Below are 16,552 nucleotides of genomic sequence, written 5' to 3'. Positions count from 1 at the left end.
TAGTACAAAGGTGTTTACCAGCCGTAGCGAACTTTTATGGAAAGTTTGTATTGGCAAACTGTTTCGAACTCCCAAAACAAGCTCCAAATCAAGCTAGTTTTGGCACGATTTTGTCCGAAATGAAGTCACATCAGTTCGTTCTTCGATTTCGCTTGAAGTATATCGTAGCCTTTAAATGTATTAAATCTGATCAAATTTGCTTGACCAATGGTATTAGTTTGTGTATGTTTTTTGACAAATGGCAGTCGAGAAGAGCGTTTGAGGAAACCTCTGTGAAAACAATCATCAATTTCGTAATATTATTTGGTATATAATTTGTCAGTGCATAATGTGGATTTTCTATTTACACTTTTTTTTTGTAAATATTAAAGTAAATGTTTTACTTATGTATTTATTTAATCCTTTAATTGAGTGCATTTATTTGCACACAATTTGAAAACCTTTTATAAGCCATTAGCCTGTGTGCTAGATATCATCGTCACAAAAACCATCCTAGAAACCCATATTGGTTAACCACTATTCTTCATGTCATGAAGTGTTTCAGACCCTGTCATGGATGCTGCAAGATGTGTGTGATAGCAGCAGCTCTAGCGGAGCTCATAGCTCTACCATGTTCTGTGTGCGAGAGTGGAATTCAATATCTCAAGGAGATGATGTCAGAGGTGCCAATACAGGGAACGAGACGGGGCGGGAAAGTCGATACGACTCGGCGAAAGTCACTGAGAACGTTTTCGCCTCTTATAATCTGTTGTGACATTCCTTGCACAAAGCTCTAAGCTCTCACTTGAAGCTGCTGACAGTACATAAGCTATCACTTTACACTGTGTGTGTCTGTCATTGTTGTAATATGGAGCGATATTCTCTTTGAGGATCGAAACCTTGGTGGTCTGAAGGATGTGACAAAGGGTCGGACAACCCCCTTCGCTGACCAGACATCTCACTACTTGAGGTGTTATATTCACTGGTATATTTTAGCAGTGTAGAAATGTATAAGCTCAGTTGGATAATTTATTTTATTTAAGCAGTGTAGATGATAGATTTTGATTGATCTATTGTATTGAAAGCAATGTAGAAGTTCAGTTTAATTTTATTTTAAGCACTGTACTGTAGATGCCCAGTTAGATTTATTTTATTATTATTTTTTTTTTAATTTAATTTAATCTTATTTTATTTTAAAGACTTTTTGCAATGTTATTGGAAAGAGAGTGGCAAGAACACAGGAAAGTATAGAGTGGGAGGCACCACAGCTTAATAACCAGCAGGTCACGTCTATGACGAAAAAAACACTTCCTACCAAATGAATCAATAAATGAACGCCAAATATTGATTTGAGTTATTTTATAATGTGAGAGGAGATTGGTTGCCAGGGACAACAGCCAATTATGCAATTCAGCAGTCGTTATACAACATTATTTGACCACATAATGCAGTGATTGACTAATCGGAATCAAATATTTGAGACATGTAATAAGTTGTGAATATACGTTTTTGAATGTGAAAAAATTCAGTAACTTTGATAATTTTTGTTGATATATTCGTTTCGTAAAGTGAATAAACTTCTTCTAGGCCTCGTCTGCGGCCCTGCACCGTGAATGGCATGTTACATTTAGCTGTATTGCATATCCAGTTTCTGGAGCACTAGCATAATGCCATATTGTTGTAACAGCCTCCGTATACTTGATGGATTTCAACCAATGAATATTCATTATGCAGGCACAAAGTCGTCATCAAATTTCACACACAAAACATACAGGCAGCGAGGGCAGGTTGAATCATTCCTTTCACTTTAAACGAGGCTCGGTTGAATAGAGTAAAATATGCACTCTCGATTCATTGATAGCATCTTCAGCTTGAGGTAATTGAGTCGCTTTTTCCTCTCGGGCTGAATGAATAACGGCTTCACCCGATCCCCGGCCAGCTTTGCAAAATTCAGCCTCTGCATTGTTTTGCCCCCATAAAGGGGGATTCCTCCCTTTCAGCTGGGGAACTATGTCCTCTGTCTTAATTTTTCTTCATTTTAATCCTTCCATTCCCCCCTTTTTCCTCACTAGCTGAAGCATGAAGCTCGGAGTGGGGCGGCAGGCCATCGGAGGGGTTTTAAACTACAGCTGATAAATCAGACAGCAGCTCTTCTCTCCCAGTGTCTCCCAGTTTACGCAGTTCTCCAGGGACTGGGGGGCCATAGCCAGTTTGGGGGATTAATTTTGCTTGCATATTTTTTTTTTTTGTCTTTTCTGTTCAATTTGTCCATCCCCTCTCCCCCCCTCCCCCATCCCATTCACGCAGATTCTTTTTCTCAGGGGACGGTGTTATGTGTTGCTGTTTTTATTAGCGCGCTGCCGAGATGAAAGACCTCAGTGTTTTCGCGCAGGCCGCGCTGTCGGCCCTCGCCAGAGGGAAACAAGAAAAACTTCTTTTTTGACATCATTTTCCCACATATTCCATTGGCTGGAGGGACATACTTGAGAGAAAAAGGGGAAAACTCCAGCTCTTTTGTCAGGGGGCCGTTTCTATGAAGAGGCGTTCTGCTTTTATTTTTCCGGTTTTGCCTCCTGTGCTTTTCACAGAGAGACGACAACAGCAGTGGGCTTCTTGGTTAAATGCCTCTCATCTCTTCTCTCCTCCACATACACTATTAGCATGAGAAAGGTCTGCGGTCTGGAACGGGCCTGGGGGGCATTGATCACTGCTGGCTTATGGGCAGGTTGTTTTATTTTTCATAAGAGTAACATTTCAGATCACTCCAGATGAGAGGAACACTTAAGGTTCTTGTTCTCAGAGGGGATATCACATGCCTTGGCTAAGAGTGCTTTAACCACAGACTATTTTTAATGCATCCTAAACAAACTGTAAAAATATAACAATAAATAACACTCTTTCCATCAAGTTTCCCTGGAAATATTCATTACTAGATATTTTTAAATATAGCAATATGTATAAGGCATAGACTATTCTTAAATACTTAATTCTAATTGGTTAGTTGCAGAATTCTGTAGTTGTGTGTGAATTATATATAATATATTTTATTTATTTATTTATATATATTTTTGTTTTGATTCCATGTTAAATTTTGTTACATTGTTGCAGCACCTTCCAGTCTGTCAGTGACGCTCTGTTTAGTTCCTGTCTCTATGAAGCCCATTATAGATGTATAAACATAGAATCCTCACTAGCAGCTGTTTCAACAGGCCGAGCCGTCTGCAATATTGGACCGGTCCGTGAACCTTCAAAAGCAGGTTGACTGAGCGTCTGCAACTTTAGTTATGTATGTATGAGTATCTAAATATGAAATAGACTTCAGCAGATGATTTTGCTAAACGAACACAATACAACAAGACGAAGGCGTCAGCTGACACGACATTAAAAAGTTACCATTGTAAAAGTATAAACATTACCAAAGTACCATGGTAAAAACGTTTAAGATCGAGTTAATACATATAAAAACACAAACCAACACATTCTCACCTGTGAAAGGTTATTCCATTTCTTCGGGAATTAAAATCTGCTTTTACAACCGGAAGCTGCGTAATGTTGTGGCATCATTGATTCTTACTGTGGGTGATGACACACTGACCCTTACAAGATGGCAGGCACGCCAACTTGTCTGGAGCGGTCGAAATGTGGCCTCTACGTATACATTTCTATGGAAGTCCCTCTTTCCGAAAAGCACAATGTGCCCTGATTGGTCGCCTGGACCAGTGTGTAATGATTGTTCAACCGCTTTGAGTGTCACAGAAATGTCACACCCCATACTATAACCGCAAGTTTTAACACATTACTAACGCATATGCATTGGACTTTTTTCATGCTCAGACAGTAACATTACACACTAAAGAAAGTTAAGTAATAAAGTAATAGGACAAAGGTCAAACTAAAATGATTTACATATGAGGTCAAGAATTTGATCTCAGACTCTCTATCTTTCACTCTTCCTCTGCAGGTGGGACTGTTGGACCTGGAGTTAAACCGCCTAACAAAAGCTCTGTTCCTGGCTCAGGTGGTTCTCGCTGTTGTTATGGTCGCTTTGCAGGGATTTCTTGGGCCATGGTTTCGAAACCTGTTCCGTTTTGTTGTTCTGTTTTCATACATCATCCCCATCAGGTACAGTTATACTAATATCACCCAGATTATATGAAGCTTCAGCTGTGTGAAATGAGAACAAACTTATTTTAGTACGTCATTTATATGTGTGTGTAGTCTAAGAGTAAACCTGGACATGGGGAAGTCTGCATACGGCTGGATGATTATGAAGGATGAGAATATTCCAGGTACTGTGGTTCGGACAAGCACCATCCCAGAAGAGCTGGGCCGTCTGGTCTACCTGCTAACAGACAAAACGGGTACTTAAAGATGACTTTTTTCCTATTATAATGGCACACATCTAACTTTTTGTGAAAGATAGTTTGTGATTGTCTACTCATGAATCACCTTATGTACCGGAAATATTTCCAGAAGCCTAAAATAAAGCACCCTCATTAATTTTATTTTATTTTGATTTTATTTGATTTTATTCTAAATAAGAATAAAATTTATTTTATAAATTTCTCTCTGTTGCTCGTTTTATTTCCTTTTGTTGAAACTACTCTGCCCATCCAAAAGCTTTTTAATAACTATTGATTTCTTTCCTGATCTTAGTCTTTGTGTGCTGTTTTTCCAGGCACTCTGACCCAGAACGAGATGGTGTTCAAACGCCTCCATCTCGGTACCGTGTCATACGGAACGGACACCATGGATGAGATCCAGAGTCACATCATCCAGTCCTACGCTCAGGTATGATTGACATCTGTCACCTTATACTTACCTTACCTTATACTTACCTTATCTCTGTTAAGACATTCTCTGTCATTATAGTGAAAACTGAAGAGTTTCACATCCTACACAAATTGCTGTCGTCTTTGTGTGTGTGCTTCTGTTTTGTGCCCACAGCTGGGTGACACAATGTTAAACCCACAGTAGCAATTGATTTTCATGCTTCACGGTCCTTCATTACTGTGATGATGGAGTGGCAGGCAGGTTTGAAATGTACCCATGATATGAGCGATCATAGCCTTATTATATCCCCCCTCAGGACATGTCAGAGTCCGTGTCCAACAACTTGTGTGAAATTGAGTTTGACAGGAATCAATAAACATAATGTAATTTACTGCTTAACATGCTTTGGTGTGCAGAAGGCAGTTATAGCTCCGATTCTCTCTGGAGTGTTATGAGTATAAAGAAATTACTATTAAAAACAGCAGCTGCTTTGTAGAGGGCAAACCCCATTGTTTTATGTGAGATCTTGTCTGTCCTACTGGGATTTTGAACTCGAATTGTGTGTTGAAATGGAAAAAAACTGATAATCCTCTATGTAAAAGACATGGTTCCGTTTACAACCTTCAGTTCACAAGCTTTTTTAAATTGCATTGTAACTGAAAATCTTAGCTTTCTTATAAAATTGTCCTTTAAAGCTGCTGTATGTAATTTTTTTTTTTACTGTACTAAAGCAGAAAAAAACAATAATAGAAATGTGGATGTATTTGCACTAGCTCTGCAATTCACCGGTATCATGTCGAGATGAGTTAATTAAAATTACACTGGTATGATAGTTTGATTATAAAGTATCAAACTTTTCTCTGCATGTCACATTGACAGTACTGTAGAGAATAGCTATTTCGGCATAATCCTGTAATCCGGCATAAAACGGATGTAGGCATTCGTTTCATGTTTCAGAGAACAGAAGAGGAAGAGCGCGCGTAAACATCACATCCTTTTGATTTTCATCACATAAAAATTAAGTCTACAGGCTCTCATAGACAACGTAAGAATCTTACCGATAGCCCCTTGAAAGTCGACATGAAACTGAAGTTGAAACTATTGCTGTGATCTCATGTGAGTGACTGGTTGTCCCAATCTCGTGCTGAAAAACCCATTATCAGAGATGAAAAGAGATGTTGCTGCAAAAGGAAGGGGAAGTATAAAAAAATTATCTGCACGGAAAAAATATTTATAATAAAAAGTGCAATACTCCATAAAAACAATAAGAATTGTCCATTTTTATTTAATGGTGATTGTAATACAAAGGTAGAAAATGAACATTTGGAGAATCTTTAGTCCACAAGCTTTTTATGACTATTTAGTAGCACAAAATCTTAGCTTTTCCATAAAATTATACTTTAAGGGTCAAGTATGTTATTTTTGTGGCACTAAATGGAAATTTAGTTAATCCAAAAGTAAGAAAATTCGGTTAGAAGCAGGACCTTTGAACAGTGTAGAAATGTATAGGCCTATGTATTCACCGTTGTGTATATTAATATATATACATTTTTTGATAAACGGTATAACTGACTGATTTCTTACACAGTGATTGTTTTTTCACCGTATAACAATGTTTTGCTTGCATAATAAAATTTGGGATAAAATTAAAATATACATTTAAAGACAATAATTCTGACCAATACCAATAAGCTGATAATAATTTCAATGTTATGGCTGATAATAAGCAATAAGTGGCCAATATTTAATTAATTGTTTTAATTGCTACACGTGAATTTAGGCATAACAACATTATTATGTACACTAAAAAAATTTATATTTATTTTGAGATATGCTAAAAATCACAGTGTTATTAAATTATTGTTTTTGAATTTTGAAGATTAACTTTAAGTGAGCATTAGATGACAGCACAGGTCATCTAAATGTAAAAATATATATATTTATAAACATATATTTATAAACCTATTCAGATAGTCAAAAGCAGGATCCTAGCATACGTTTTTGAGAATGAGCCAGCAGTGGGGTGTCTTTATGTACCTGCGTCTGCAATTTGGAGGCAATGTGCAGGTTGTCATCTCTTCCCCTGAGCAGAGCTCTGAGGAAAGAGGAGTTCATCAAGAGAAATCTCCTGCTCCAGTGGAGCACAGCAACCCCTGTCAAACACACATACACACACAAAGACTCACAGCGGCGCTTATGTAAATTGATAAGTTTCAGAGACAGTGTGAGATTCCGACATTGTGTGGGGAGACACTGATGAAATCTTCACGCTTTTTTGCCCAGTGTGTCCTGAGTGAGAGCGAGCACAGGAAGGTGAATTATCAGCAATTCAGTTCCTGACCCAGTCCACCTGTTCTTACACATAACGCTATCAGATTCTGGTATAATTTTTGAATAAAAAAAAAAACTGTTTTTTGAACGTGTTCGAATGAAACCTTTTTCCAAACAAATATTTCTTGTTGTAGGTAAAGTATGTTTTATATTTTATATATATATATATATATATATTAGTGGTGGGCCGTTATCGGTGTTAAAGTGCTGCGTTAACGTGAGACTCTTATCGGGCGATAAAAAAAATATCGCCGTTAATCTATTCTCAGAGTTGGGTTGGGATCATAAAATAGCTTTTCCGAATATCGTTATATTTTCGCGCAAATCGAGAAGCAGGGTATTTTCCTGTCAGGGACACAAGGTGTATAGGCTACTTTTACATGTTACGTTGGGCGATCGTTCCTCTCGTTACTTTACATGTTGATAAATGAGTTTATTCCAAGCGCGCCGTATCTTTTTTTATGGGCATGAGCGATGCTCAATTTACAAATGAATCACTCTTTTGGGTCGATTCTGTTCAAAGACTTCATCAAACAAGTTGGCAGATCTGTCTAAATCGGTTCGCGAATCAGTTCTGTTCAGTTCCTCACGCACTGAATCGTCTGAACTCTGAAGCGCGTTCAATCACACTCGACACGGAGTCGTAACAGGAAGATTTAAGAACATCAAGAGCTACAGTTTAGTTTAGTGAAAGCAAATCTGCAAATGCATCATATTTTTGCCGTCGATGAAGATCTTTATTAGTTGAACATCTTCGTATGCTGTCTGTGAATGAATGATTCCACAGGACAATACATTCGATTTCATTTCATTCAGGTAATACATTTTACAACCAAACAGATTATTATGCCACGATAGCACTACTAAAAAGTATGACATTATCCGTTGGGCATATACATTAATTTATAGGCTACAAAATAAATAAGCTACCATTGTGTACAGCTTATGAAATGAACACCCGCCATCCCGCGGTAATGTGTGTGTATTGCGCAGGGGCATAGTCACACGAATAGTTTACATTGATTGAAACTAATTTGTTTAAAAAGGAGGAGGTTATTGCCGGTAAAGGCAGGTTCACATAAAATCATTATGACATTATTTTTTGATCTAACGAGCATCTGGTTTGGCGTTGCAAAAATGGAATGTAGCTACGTCGTGCTAATTTTTTTTCCTCATCCAATTAGCCTACTATGTAAAAAAAAACGACGAAAACATGTTGGGCTACTTGTTCAATTAATAAACAGTTTGTTTGATGACTAATCGCTAAAGATGAAATTGGCCTCCCTTTCTGTCATTGTAATTGTGCGTTTTATTTATTTATTTTATGTTATAAATTTTTTTGACCGATATTCTACTTTTGCTCCTCTATTGTCGAATAGCATTTTTGGCAGAAATTCACATCCCAACGCGAGGCGAACTATTCTCAAAGACTTACTTTTAGTCATTATTTGGGTAGCACACATATTCTGAATGCCTTCGGCAGAATTCAAATGAGCCATTTTAATCTAGATTAATCTAGATTAATTCCAAGATTCCAGTGAGATTAATCTAGATTTAAAAAAATAATCTATGCCCACCTCTAATATATATATATATATATATATATATATATATATATATATATATATACACATACATACCCTGTCTCTCATTGTCGGACCCCCTGATCTGAACGGACCCCCTGATCTGAACCCGAGCGGTGTTCTGTTATTGGACTTCTGTGCTGGTTACTGCTTGTCCATAGCGAACACCATGTTCAAGCATAAGGGTGTCCATCCGTGCACGTGGCACCAGGACACCCTAGGCCGGAGGTCAATGATCGACTTGGATCCCAAGGGAGTCTGGAGATATTGAGTCAGAGTGGACCATGTACTCCAACTCCATTGTCGACGCGGCCACTCGGAGCTGTGGCCGTAAGGTCTCTGGTGCCTGTCAAGATGGCAATCCCCTAACCTGAACACCGGACGTAAGGGATGCCGTCAAGCTGAAGGAGTCCTATTGGGCCTGGCTAGCCCGGGTGGTTGTGGAAGCAAAAAAACGGACCTGGGAGGAGTTCGGTGAGGCCATGGAGAAGGACTACCGGTTGGCCTCGAAGAGATTCTGGCAAACCGTCCGGCGCTTTAGGAGAGGGAAGCAGTGCCCTACCAACACTGTTTACAATGGAGGTGGGCAGCTGTTGACCTTAACTGGGGATGTCGTCGGACAGTGGAAGGAATACTTTGAGGATCTCCTTAATCCCACCGAGACGTCTTCCTTTGAGGAAGCAGAGGCTGAGGGCTTGGAGGTGGAATCGTCCGTCAACCAAGCTGAAGTCACCAAGGTAGTCTGAATGAGCCCAACCAATCCACATGTGATATGTGGATTTGGAGAAGGCATTTGACTGTGTCCCTCGCGGCGTCCTGTGGAGGGTGCTCTGGGAGTATGGTGTCCGGGCCTCTTTGCTAAGGGCTGTCCGGTCCTTATAATACCAGAGCAGGGGCTTGGTTCGCATTGCCGGCAGTAAGACAGACTTGTTCTCGATGCATGTTGGACTCCGGCAGGGCTGCCCTTTGTCACCGGCTCTGTTCATAATTTTTATTGACAGAATTTCTAGGTGCAGCCAGGGGCTGGAGGGTGTCCGGTTTGGGGACCACACGATTTCGTCTCTGCTTTTTGTGGATGATGTTGTCATGCTGACCCCATCAGACCAGGACCTTCAGCATGCACTGGGACGGTTTGCAGCCGAGTGTGAAGCTCCAAATCCGAGGCCATGGTTCTCAGTCGGAAAAGGGTGGCTTGCCCACTTCAGGTTGGTGGAGAGCTCCTGCCTCAAGTGGAGAAGTTCAAGTATCTTGGTTCACAAGTGAGGGAATGATGGAACGAGAGATTGACAGACGGATCGGTGCAGCTTCTGCAGTAATGCGGTCGATGTACCGGTCTGTCGTGGTGAAGAAGGAGCTGAGATGCAAGGCGAAGCTCTCGATTTACCGGTCAATTTACGTTCCTACTCTCACCTATGGTCATGAGTCAAGTCAAGTCACCTTCATTTATATAGCTCTTTTAACAATATGGACTGTTTCAAATCAGCTTTACAGTGATAATAGGAAATTAAAGTAATAGAGAGTGTATTGGCTTTACAGCAGCTCTAAAATAAAGTTATTGTCCAGCTAAAGTTAGTTTTGATTGATTCACTCCCGTCACAACGATCATTAGTTATTAACTTAGGCTAACACGACACCGTTCTTACAGAAAATTCTTTAATGTGATCTGGCTGCTCATTTGCATAAAACAGTGCCTGGTGGCTCTGAGAATTTTTTTTTTATCACTTCCGCGTAGCCACGTGAATCGGAATCCCAACAACGTTTTATCAGTACAGAGGTGAAGGGAAGGAGGCCTTGACAAGGGAGAGACTAGTTGACACTTCAGGACTGTGTTGTCGTTGTGTCCAGGCGCAGGTCCTTCATCAGATCTGGATATGGCCTGGATCCGGCGGACTGCGGTAAACCTCAGGATAAACAGAGAGACAAATATTAGCATAGACGCGATCCTTCTTATGATGTACAAAGTACATCAGGATTTATGGGAAGTGTTCCCATAAGATCTGGCTGATCTAAACTATGCAGCCTAACATTGAATTATAGATTTCTATTATGTGTATGCTAAGCCAAAGAGATGTGTTTTAGTCTAGATTTAAACTGACAGACTGTGTCTGCTTCCCGGACAATGTTAGGAAGATTGTTCCAAAGTTTTGGTGCTAAATAGGAAAAGTATCTAGCAGTCGATTTTGATATTCTAGGTATTCTCAACTGACCGGAAATTTGAGATTGCAATAGACGTGAAGGAGTATAATGCGTTAAGAGCTCGCTCAAGTACTGGGGAGCTAAACCATTTAATGCTTTGTAAGTAATCACCAATATTTTAAAATGTATACAATGTTTAATAGGGAGCCAATGCAGCGTTGACAGAACCGGGCTTATATGGTCATACTTCCTGGTTCTGGTAAGAACTGTAACTGCTGCGTTTTGGACCAGCTGTAATTTGTTTATTAAGTGTGCAGGGCAACCACCCATAAGAGCATTTCTCTTGATGGTGCAGTGGATAAGACACATGCCTTTGGTGTGAGAGACCCGGGTTCGAATCCACTGTGAGACACCATTGTGTCCCTGAGCAAGACACTTACCCCCTGTTTGCTCCAGAGGCGTGCGACCTCTGACATATATAGCAATTGTAAGTCGCTTTGGATAAAAGCGTCAGCTAAATGAATAAATGTAAATGTAAGCGTGCAGGGCGCCCACCCATAAGAGCATTTCAATAATCTAGCCTTGATGTCATAAACACATGAACTAATTGTTTTGCATTTGTCATTGAGAGCATATGACGTAATTTAGATATATTTTCTAGATGGAAAAATGCGGTTTTACAGATACTATTCACGTGACTTTCAAATGAAAGATTGCTATCAAAGAGCACACCCAGGTTCCTAACCAACGACGCGGACTTGACAGAGCAGCCATCAAGTGTTAGACAGTATTCTAGGTTTTTACGTAAGGAAGTTTTTTGTCCAATAATTAGAATCTCTGTTTTTTCTGAATTAAGTAGTAGGAAATTACTAGTCATCCAATTTTTTATATCAGCTATGCATTCCATTAATTTGGTGAATTCTTAAGTTTCATCAGGGATTGAAGAAATATAGTGCTGAGTATCATCAGCATAACAGTGAAAACTAATGCCATGCTTCCTAATAATATCTCCTAAGGGTAGCATGTACAGAGTGAACAGCAACGGTCCTAGTACTGAGCCATGTGGTACGTCATACTGAACTTTTGATCGATAAGACATCTCTTCATTTACTGCTACAAACTGATAACGGTCAGATAAGTATGATTTAAACCATGCTAATGCAATTCCACTAATGCCAACATAATTTTAGAGTCTATTTAAAAGAATGTTGTGGTCAATAGTATCAAATGCAGCACTAAGATCGAGTAACACCAATAGCGAGAAACAGCCACGATCGGATGATGAGCAAATCATTTGTGACTCTAATGAGAGCTGTCTCAGTACTATGATATGGTCTAAATCCTGACTGAAAATTCTCGCAGATACTATTTCTTTCTAAAAAGGAACATAGTTGTGAGGATACTGCCTTTTCTAGTATCTTTGACAGAAATGGTAGATTTGAGATCGGCCTGTAATTGACTAATTCTGTAAGATCAAGTTGCATTTTTTTAACAAGTGGTTTAATCATAGCCAGCTGAAAAGTTTTCGGTACGAATCCTAGTGACAAAGATGAACTAATGATATTGAGAAGAGGATCTATGACCTCTGGAAGCATCTCTTTCAACAGTTTAGTCGGTATAGGGTCTAACATACATGTTGTCGATTTAGATGATTTAACGAGTTTAGAAAATTCTTCCTCTCTTATAGCAATGAATGAATTGAATTTTTTGTCAGTGAGACTACAATGCACTGTCTGATGCAATACTGTAGTAGACGGTTGCATAGTTATAATTTTTTTCTTGATATTATCAATCTTATAAGTAAAGAAGGTCATAAAGTCATTGTTGTGCAGCTTGCAAACTTCTGGGCTTGAAACTTTATTTTTCGTCAGTTTAGCAACTGTTTCGAATAAATACCTAGGGTTTTGTTTATTTTCTTCTAAAAGGGGTGAAAAATAAGCAGATCTAGCAGTTTTTAATGCCTCTCTGTATGCAATCGAGCTCTCCTTCCATGAAATGCAAAATACCTCTAGTTTTGTTTTCTTCCAGTTTCGCTCCATTTTTCTGGCTGCTCTCTTTAGGGCCTGAGTGTGTTCGCTGTACCACGGCGTTGGACTATTTTCTTTGATCTTCTTTAAGCGCAACGGAGCAACTGTGTCTAAAGTGCTGGAATAGAGAGAGTTAAAAGTTTCTGTTGCAATATCGAGATCTTCTAAGCTATCTGGGATGCTGAGATGATGAAACTGATCAGGAAGATTATTAATAAAGCAATTTTTAGTGGCAGAAGTGATAGGTCTAACATATTTGTCATACGGAGTCGGCTTTGCAGCCTTGGCTAAGTGAAGTTTACATGAGACTAGATAATGATCTGCGATGTCATAGCTCTGCTGCAGAATTTCAACAGCATCAACATCTAGAGTATGACTACGACAATGAGTAGGTCCTGACACATGTTGTCGCCAATAGAGTTAAGAATGTCTTTAAATGCCAATCCCAATGCATCTTTTTCATTATCTACATGTATATTAAAATCACCAACAATTAGGACTTTATCTGCAGCCAGTACTAACTCTGATAGAAAGTTAGCAAAATTCTTTGATAAAGTCTATATGGTGCCCTGGTGGCCTGTATACAGTAGACAGCACAAATCTTAAAGGTGATTTATCATTTGCACTATATATTGTTACATTAAGCACCAACACTTCAGAAGAATTATATTTGAAACTAGACTTCTTAGTAATTTTGAAAATATTACTATAAATTACAGCAACACCTCCCCCTTTGCCTTTCAGACGAGGTTCATGTTTATAACAGTAATCTTACGGGGTGCACTCATTTAAAGTAATGTTATCGTTTGGTTTTAGCCAGGTTTCTGTCATACACGGCTTGGTTATAGTCTGTAATCATATCATTAACAATAAGTGCTTTTGAAGTAAGGGATCAAATATTTAGCAACCCTAGCTTTATCATTTGTTCATTTATATTATTTTAGTTTTTTACTTGTTGAACTTCAATTAAATTTTATATAGCTGTGGGTCATGACCCGGTCCCGGATAAGCGGAAGATGATGATGAGATGTACACATGTAATTCTGAGAAAAAAAAGTCAGCAATATTTCTCGCAATTGCGAGTTTATTTCTCACAATTCTGACTTTTTAACACAATATCAACTTTATATCACGCAATTCTAACTTTATAACTCACAATTGTGACTTTATATCTCACAATTCTGAGATAAAAAGTGTGAATTTTGAGAAGTCGCAATTACCTTTTTCATTTTTTATTCTGTGTCAGAAACAAGTTTCTGTAGTTTTCAACTTTGATAATAAGAAATGTTTCTTGAGCACCAAATAACCAATTTCTGAAGGATCATGTGACACTGAAGACTGAAGTAATGGCTGCTGAAAGCTCCATAAAATTCCATTTTATAATATATCAAAACAAAGAACAGTTGTTTTAAAACGTAAAAATATTTCACAATGTTGTCACAAATAAATGCAGCCTCGTTGAGCATGTGATGTTACTTATGAGGCTGGAGCTCACTCTAGATATTTCTGCTTTGTGTCTCTCCAGGTGAGCTCGGCGCAGACTAATGGCAGTAGTGCGAGTTCAACACCCTCACGTAAACCACAGCCGCCCGCACCGAAGGTTCGCAAGAGCGTGAGTAGCCGGATCCACGAGGCTGTGAAAGCCATCGCCCTCTGCCACAATGTTACACCTGTATACGAATCCCGTGTGAACGGTGCAAGCACGGAACCGGAGAGTACAGAGGCCGACCAGGACTTTAGCGATGACAACCGCACTTACCAGGCCTCCAGTCCTGATGAAGTAAGAACGATGGGACATCCTGAAAAATAACTAACATATTTATTTATTTTCATATTTGTTGACGTCATAAAAAAATTTTATTTGAAAAAAAATAATAGTACGTTTTTGCTAGTGCTGTCAATCGATTACATATTTTTATTAGATTAATCTCACATTTTTTTCTGTGATTAATCGCGATTAATCACAATTAAAAACTAGGGATGTCAATTTTCACAAATTCCCATGATCGATCGTCTTTTAAATTAACAATCAATTAATCGATTAATCGTTAGCCTTAATACTGCAAATTCATCTACTGCAGTGGCATATGGCCAACAGCATGACTGGGTCCGCAAATGCTGCTCAAAACTACATGTTCTTCACCAAATGAATGAGAATGGTTTTTAATCTAAAGGGTTAGTATGATTGTAAAATGTTTCGAGGTGATTGATCATTTAATTAAATTAATTATTGAATTATCAAATAACGACTAATACAATGTGTCAACAACAGCGTCTCAGATGAATGCTTGTCAGAATGTGTGACTGTCGTGGACGCGCTCTTCCTGGAACAACGTGCTGAAAACAGCAACTAAACCCAATGAATTAACAACGATTTATGCGATTTATAAAATGGTGTTCTCATGTTTTGTAATATGACAGTCCCAATCATCGTTATTATTAGCCGTGCATGGCTGTTTGAGGTGCATGCACTGAATGAATACCGGTAAACTGGAGCTCTTTGCTAGAGCGTTATTTAACTCAAAGAAACACATCCTATGTGAGATTAATCAGATATATACAAAATAAACATAATATTAAAAATTATATCTGCACAAAATTACGAGAATGGATAAGTGAATTTGAACTAAGTTACGTGCCATTCAGAAAGGCTCATGTTGTGGACTTCTGGAACAATGCGACACAGCAACTAAACCAAAATAATTCAGTGTTTTATTACAATATTGTTCCCTTTATAATGTAATGTAATATGACAGTCCCAATAGTTATTATTAGTCGTGCATTGCCGTTTGAGCTGCGCGCGCTGAAGCTGAAGAGGATGCTGCGTTAATTGCGATTAAATATATTTTAACACGTTAAACTGGACAAAAATCAATCGCATGCTTTAACGCGTTAACAGCATTAGTTTTGGCAAAAAAAAACATTGCTTTTTTGAATAGTAAATTTTTGTCCTCTTAGTAATTTTTGTAATTTTCACCTTGAGCGATTCCAGGAAAAAAAAGTTATTTTTTATTATTATTTATTTATTTATTTATTTATTTAGAAAACAGACAGATTGCACTGACACTGGTCTTCTCATTCCTCTAACCGTGTAATCCTATATATCGCTGCTTTACTATTTATGACTCCCCCACTTTAGCCTTGAATTTACTGCCTTATTGGATGGTAATATAGACTCTGTGTTAGTAGAGAAATCTGAGAGGGCTCAATAAATATCAGAAGCAGAGGGGGCATGGGTAGGTCACACACCAGGAAGGACTCGGTCATCATTTGTGTTGAGAGATCGTAGATATTTATAGATCCGTTGTAGAGCAACAATATTTTGAATGAGTTGTTGGTAAGAAAAGCACTAAATAAATGGCAGAAAAGGCATTGAGGCCAAACATATGTCACAATGGCAGCGGTCCTCAAATAGAGGGAGGGATACGTCAGGCTCATTATAGTTAAACATATTTTTTTTTTTACAGAGAGGAATGAAGAACTGTTTAAGGCTTGACTTTAAGGAATAATTCATCCCAAAATTACATTTCTGTCATAATCATCCAAACCTTTCAAAAGATGAAATTTAGCAGGATTTTTGCACTGCTTTTCGTCATAAAATGAAAGTGAATGGTGACCAGCGCCCATCCCTAAAAATGACAGAAAACACCATAAAACAGTAGCAGTAGTCTATATGAAATTAAGGTATACAAAAGTATAACCCATTGAACCCATTGTATGTCT

General features: G+C 38.5%; 1 protein-coding gene across 2 annotated transcripts in view; it reads left to right on the top strand.

Annotated features, from left to right (window-relative positions):
• Window positions 1–16,552, top strand: part of atp9b (ATPase phospholipid transporting 9B) — a 60,329-nt gene that overhangs the window by 19,241 nt on the left and 24,536 nt on the right. For both annotated transcript variants that reach the window (XM_077195395.1, XM_077195396.1), the window contains exons 12-15: window positions 3,941–4,101; window positions 4,198–4,340; window positions 4,658–4,770; window positions 14,355–14,609. In XM_077195395.1, the coding sequence (XP_077051510.1) occupies window positions 3,941–4,101; window positions 4,198–4,340; window positions 4,658–4,770; window positions 14,355–14,609 (672 nt within the window). The remainder of the gene's footprint in view (window positions 1–3,940; window positions 4,102–4,197; window positions 4,341–4,657; window positions 4,771–14,354; window positions 14,610–16,552) is intronic.

The sequence above is a fragment of the Siphateles boraxobius genome, unplaced genomic scaffold (genome assembly GCF_051911475.1).
Source record: "Siphateles boraxobius isolate OS27281-9 unplaced genomic scaffold, OSU_SipBor_1 33, whole genome shotgun sequence".
In the NCBI taxonomy this organism is placed as follows: Eukaryota; Metazoa; Chordata; class Actinopteri; order Cypriniformes; family Leuciscidae; genus Siphateles; species Siphateles boraxobius.
This window is presented reverse-complemented; position numbering and strand designations above follow the sequence as displayed.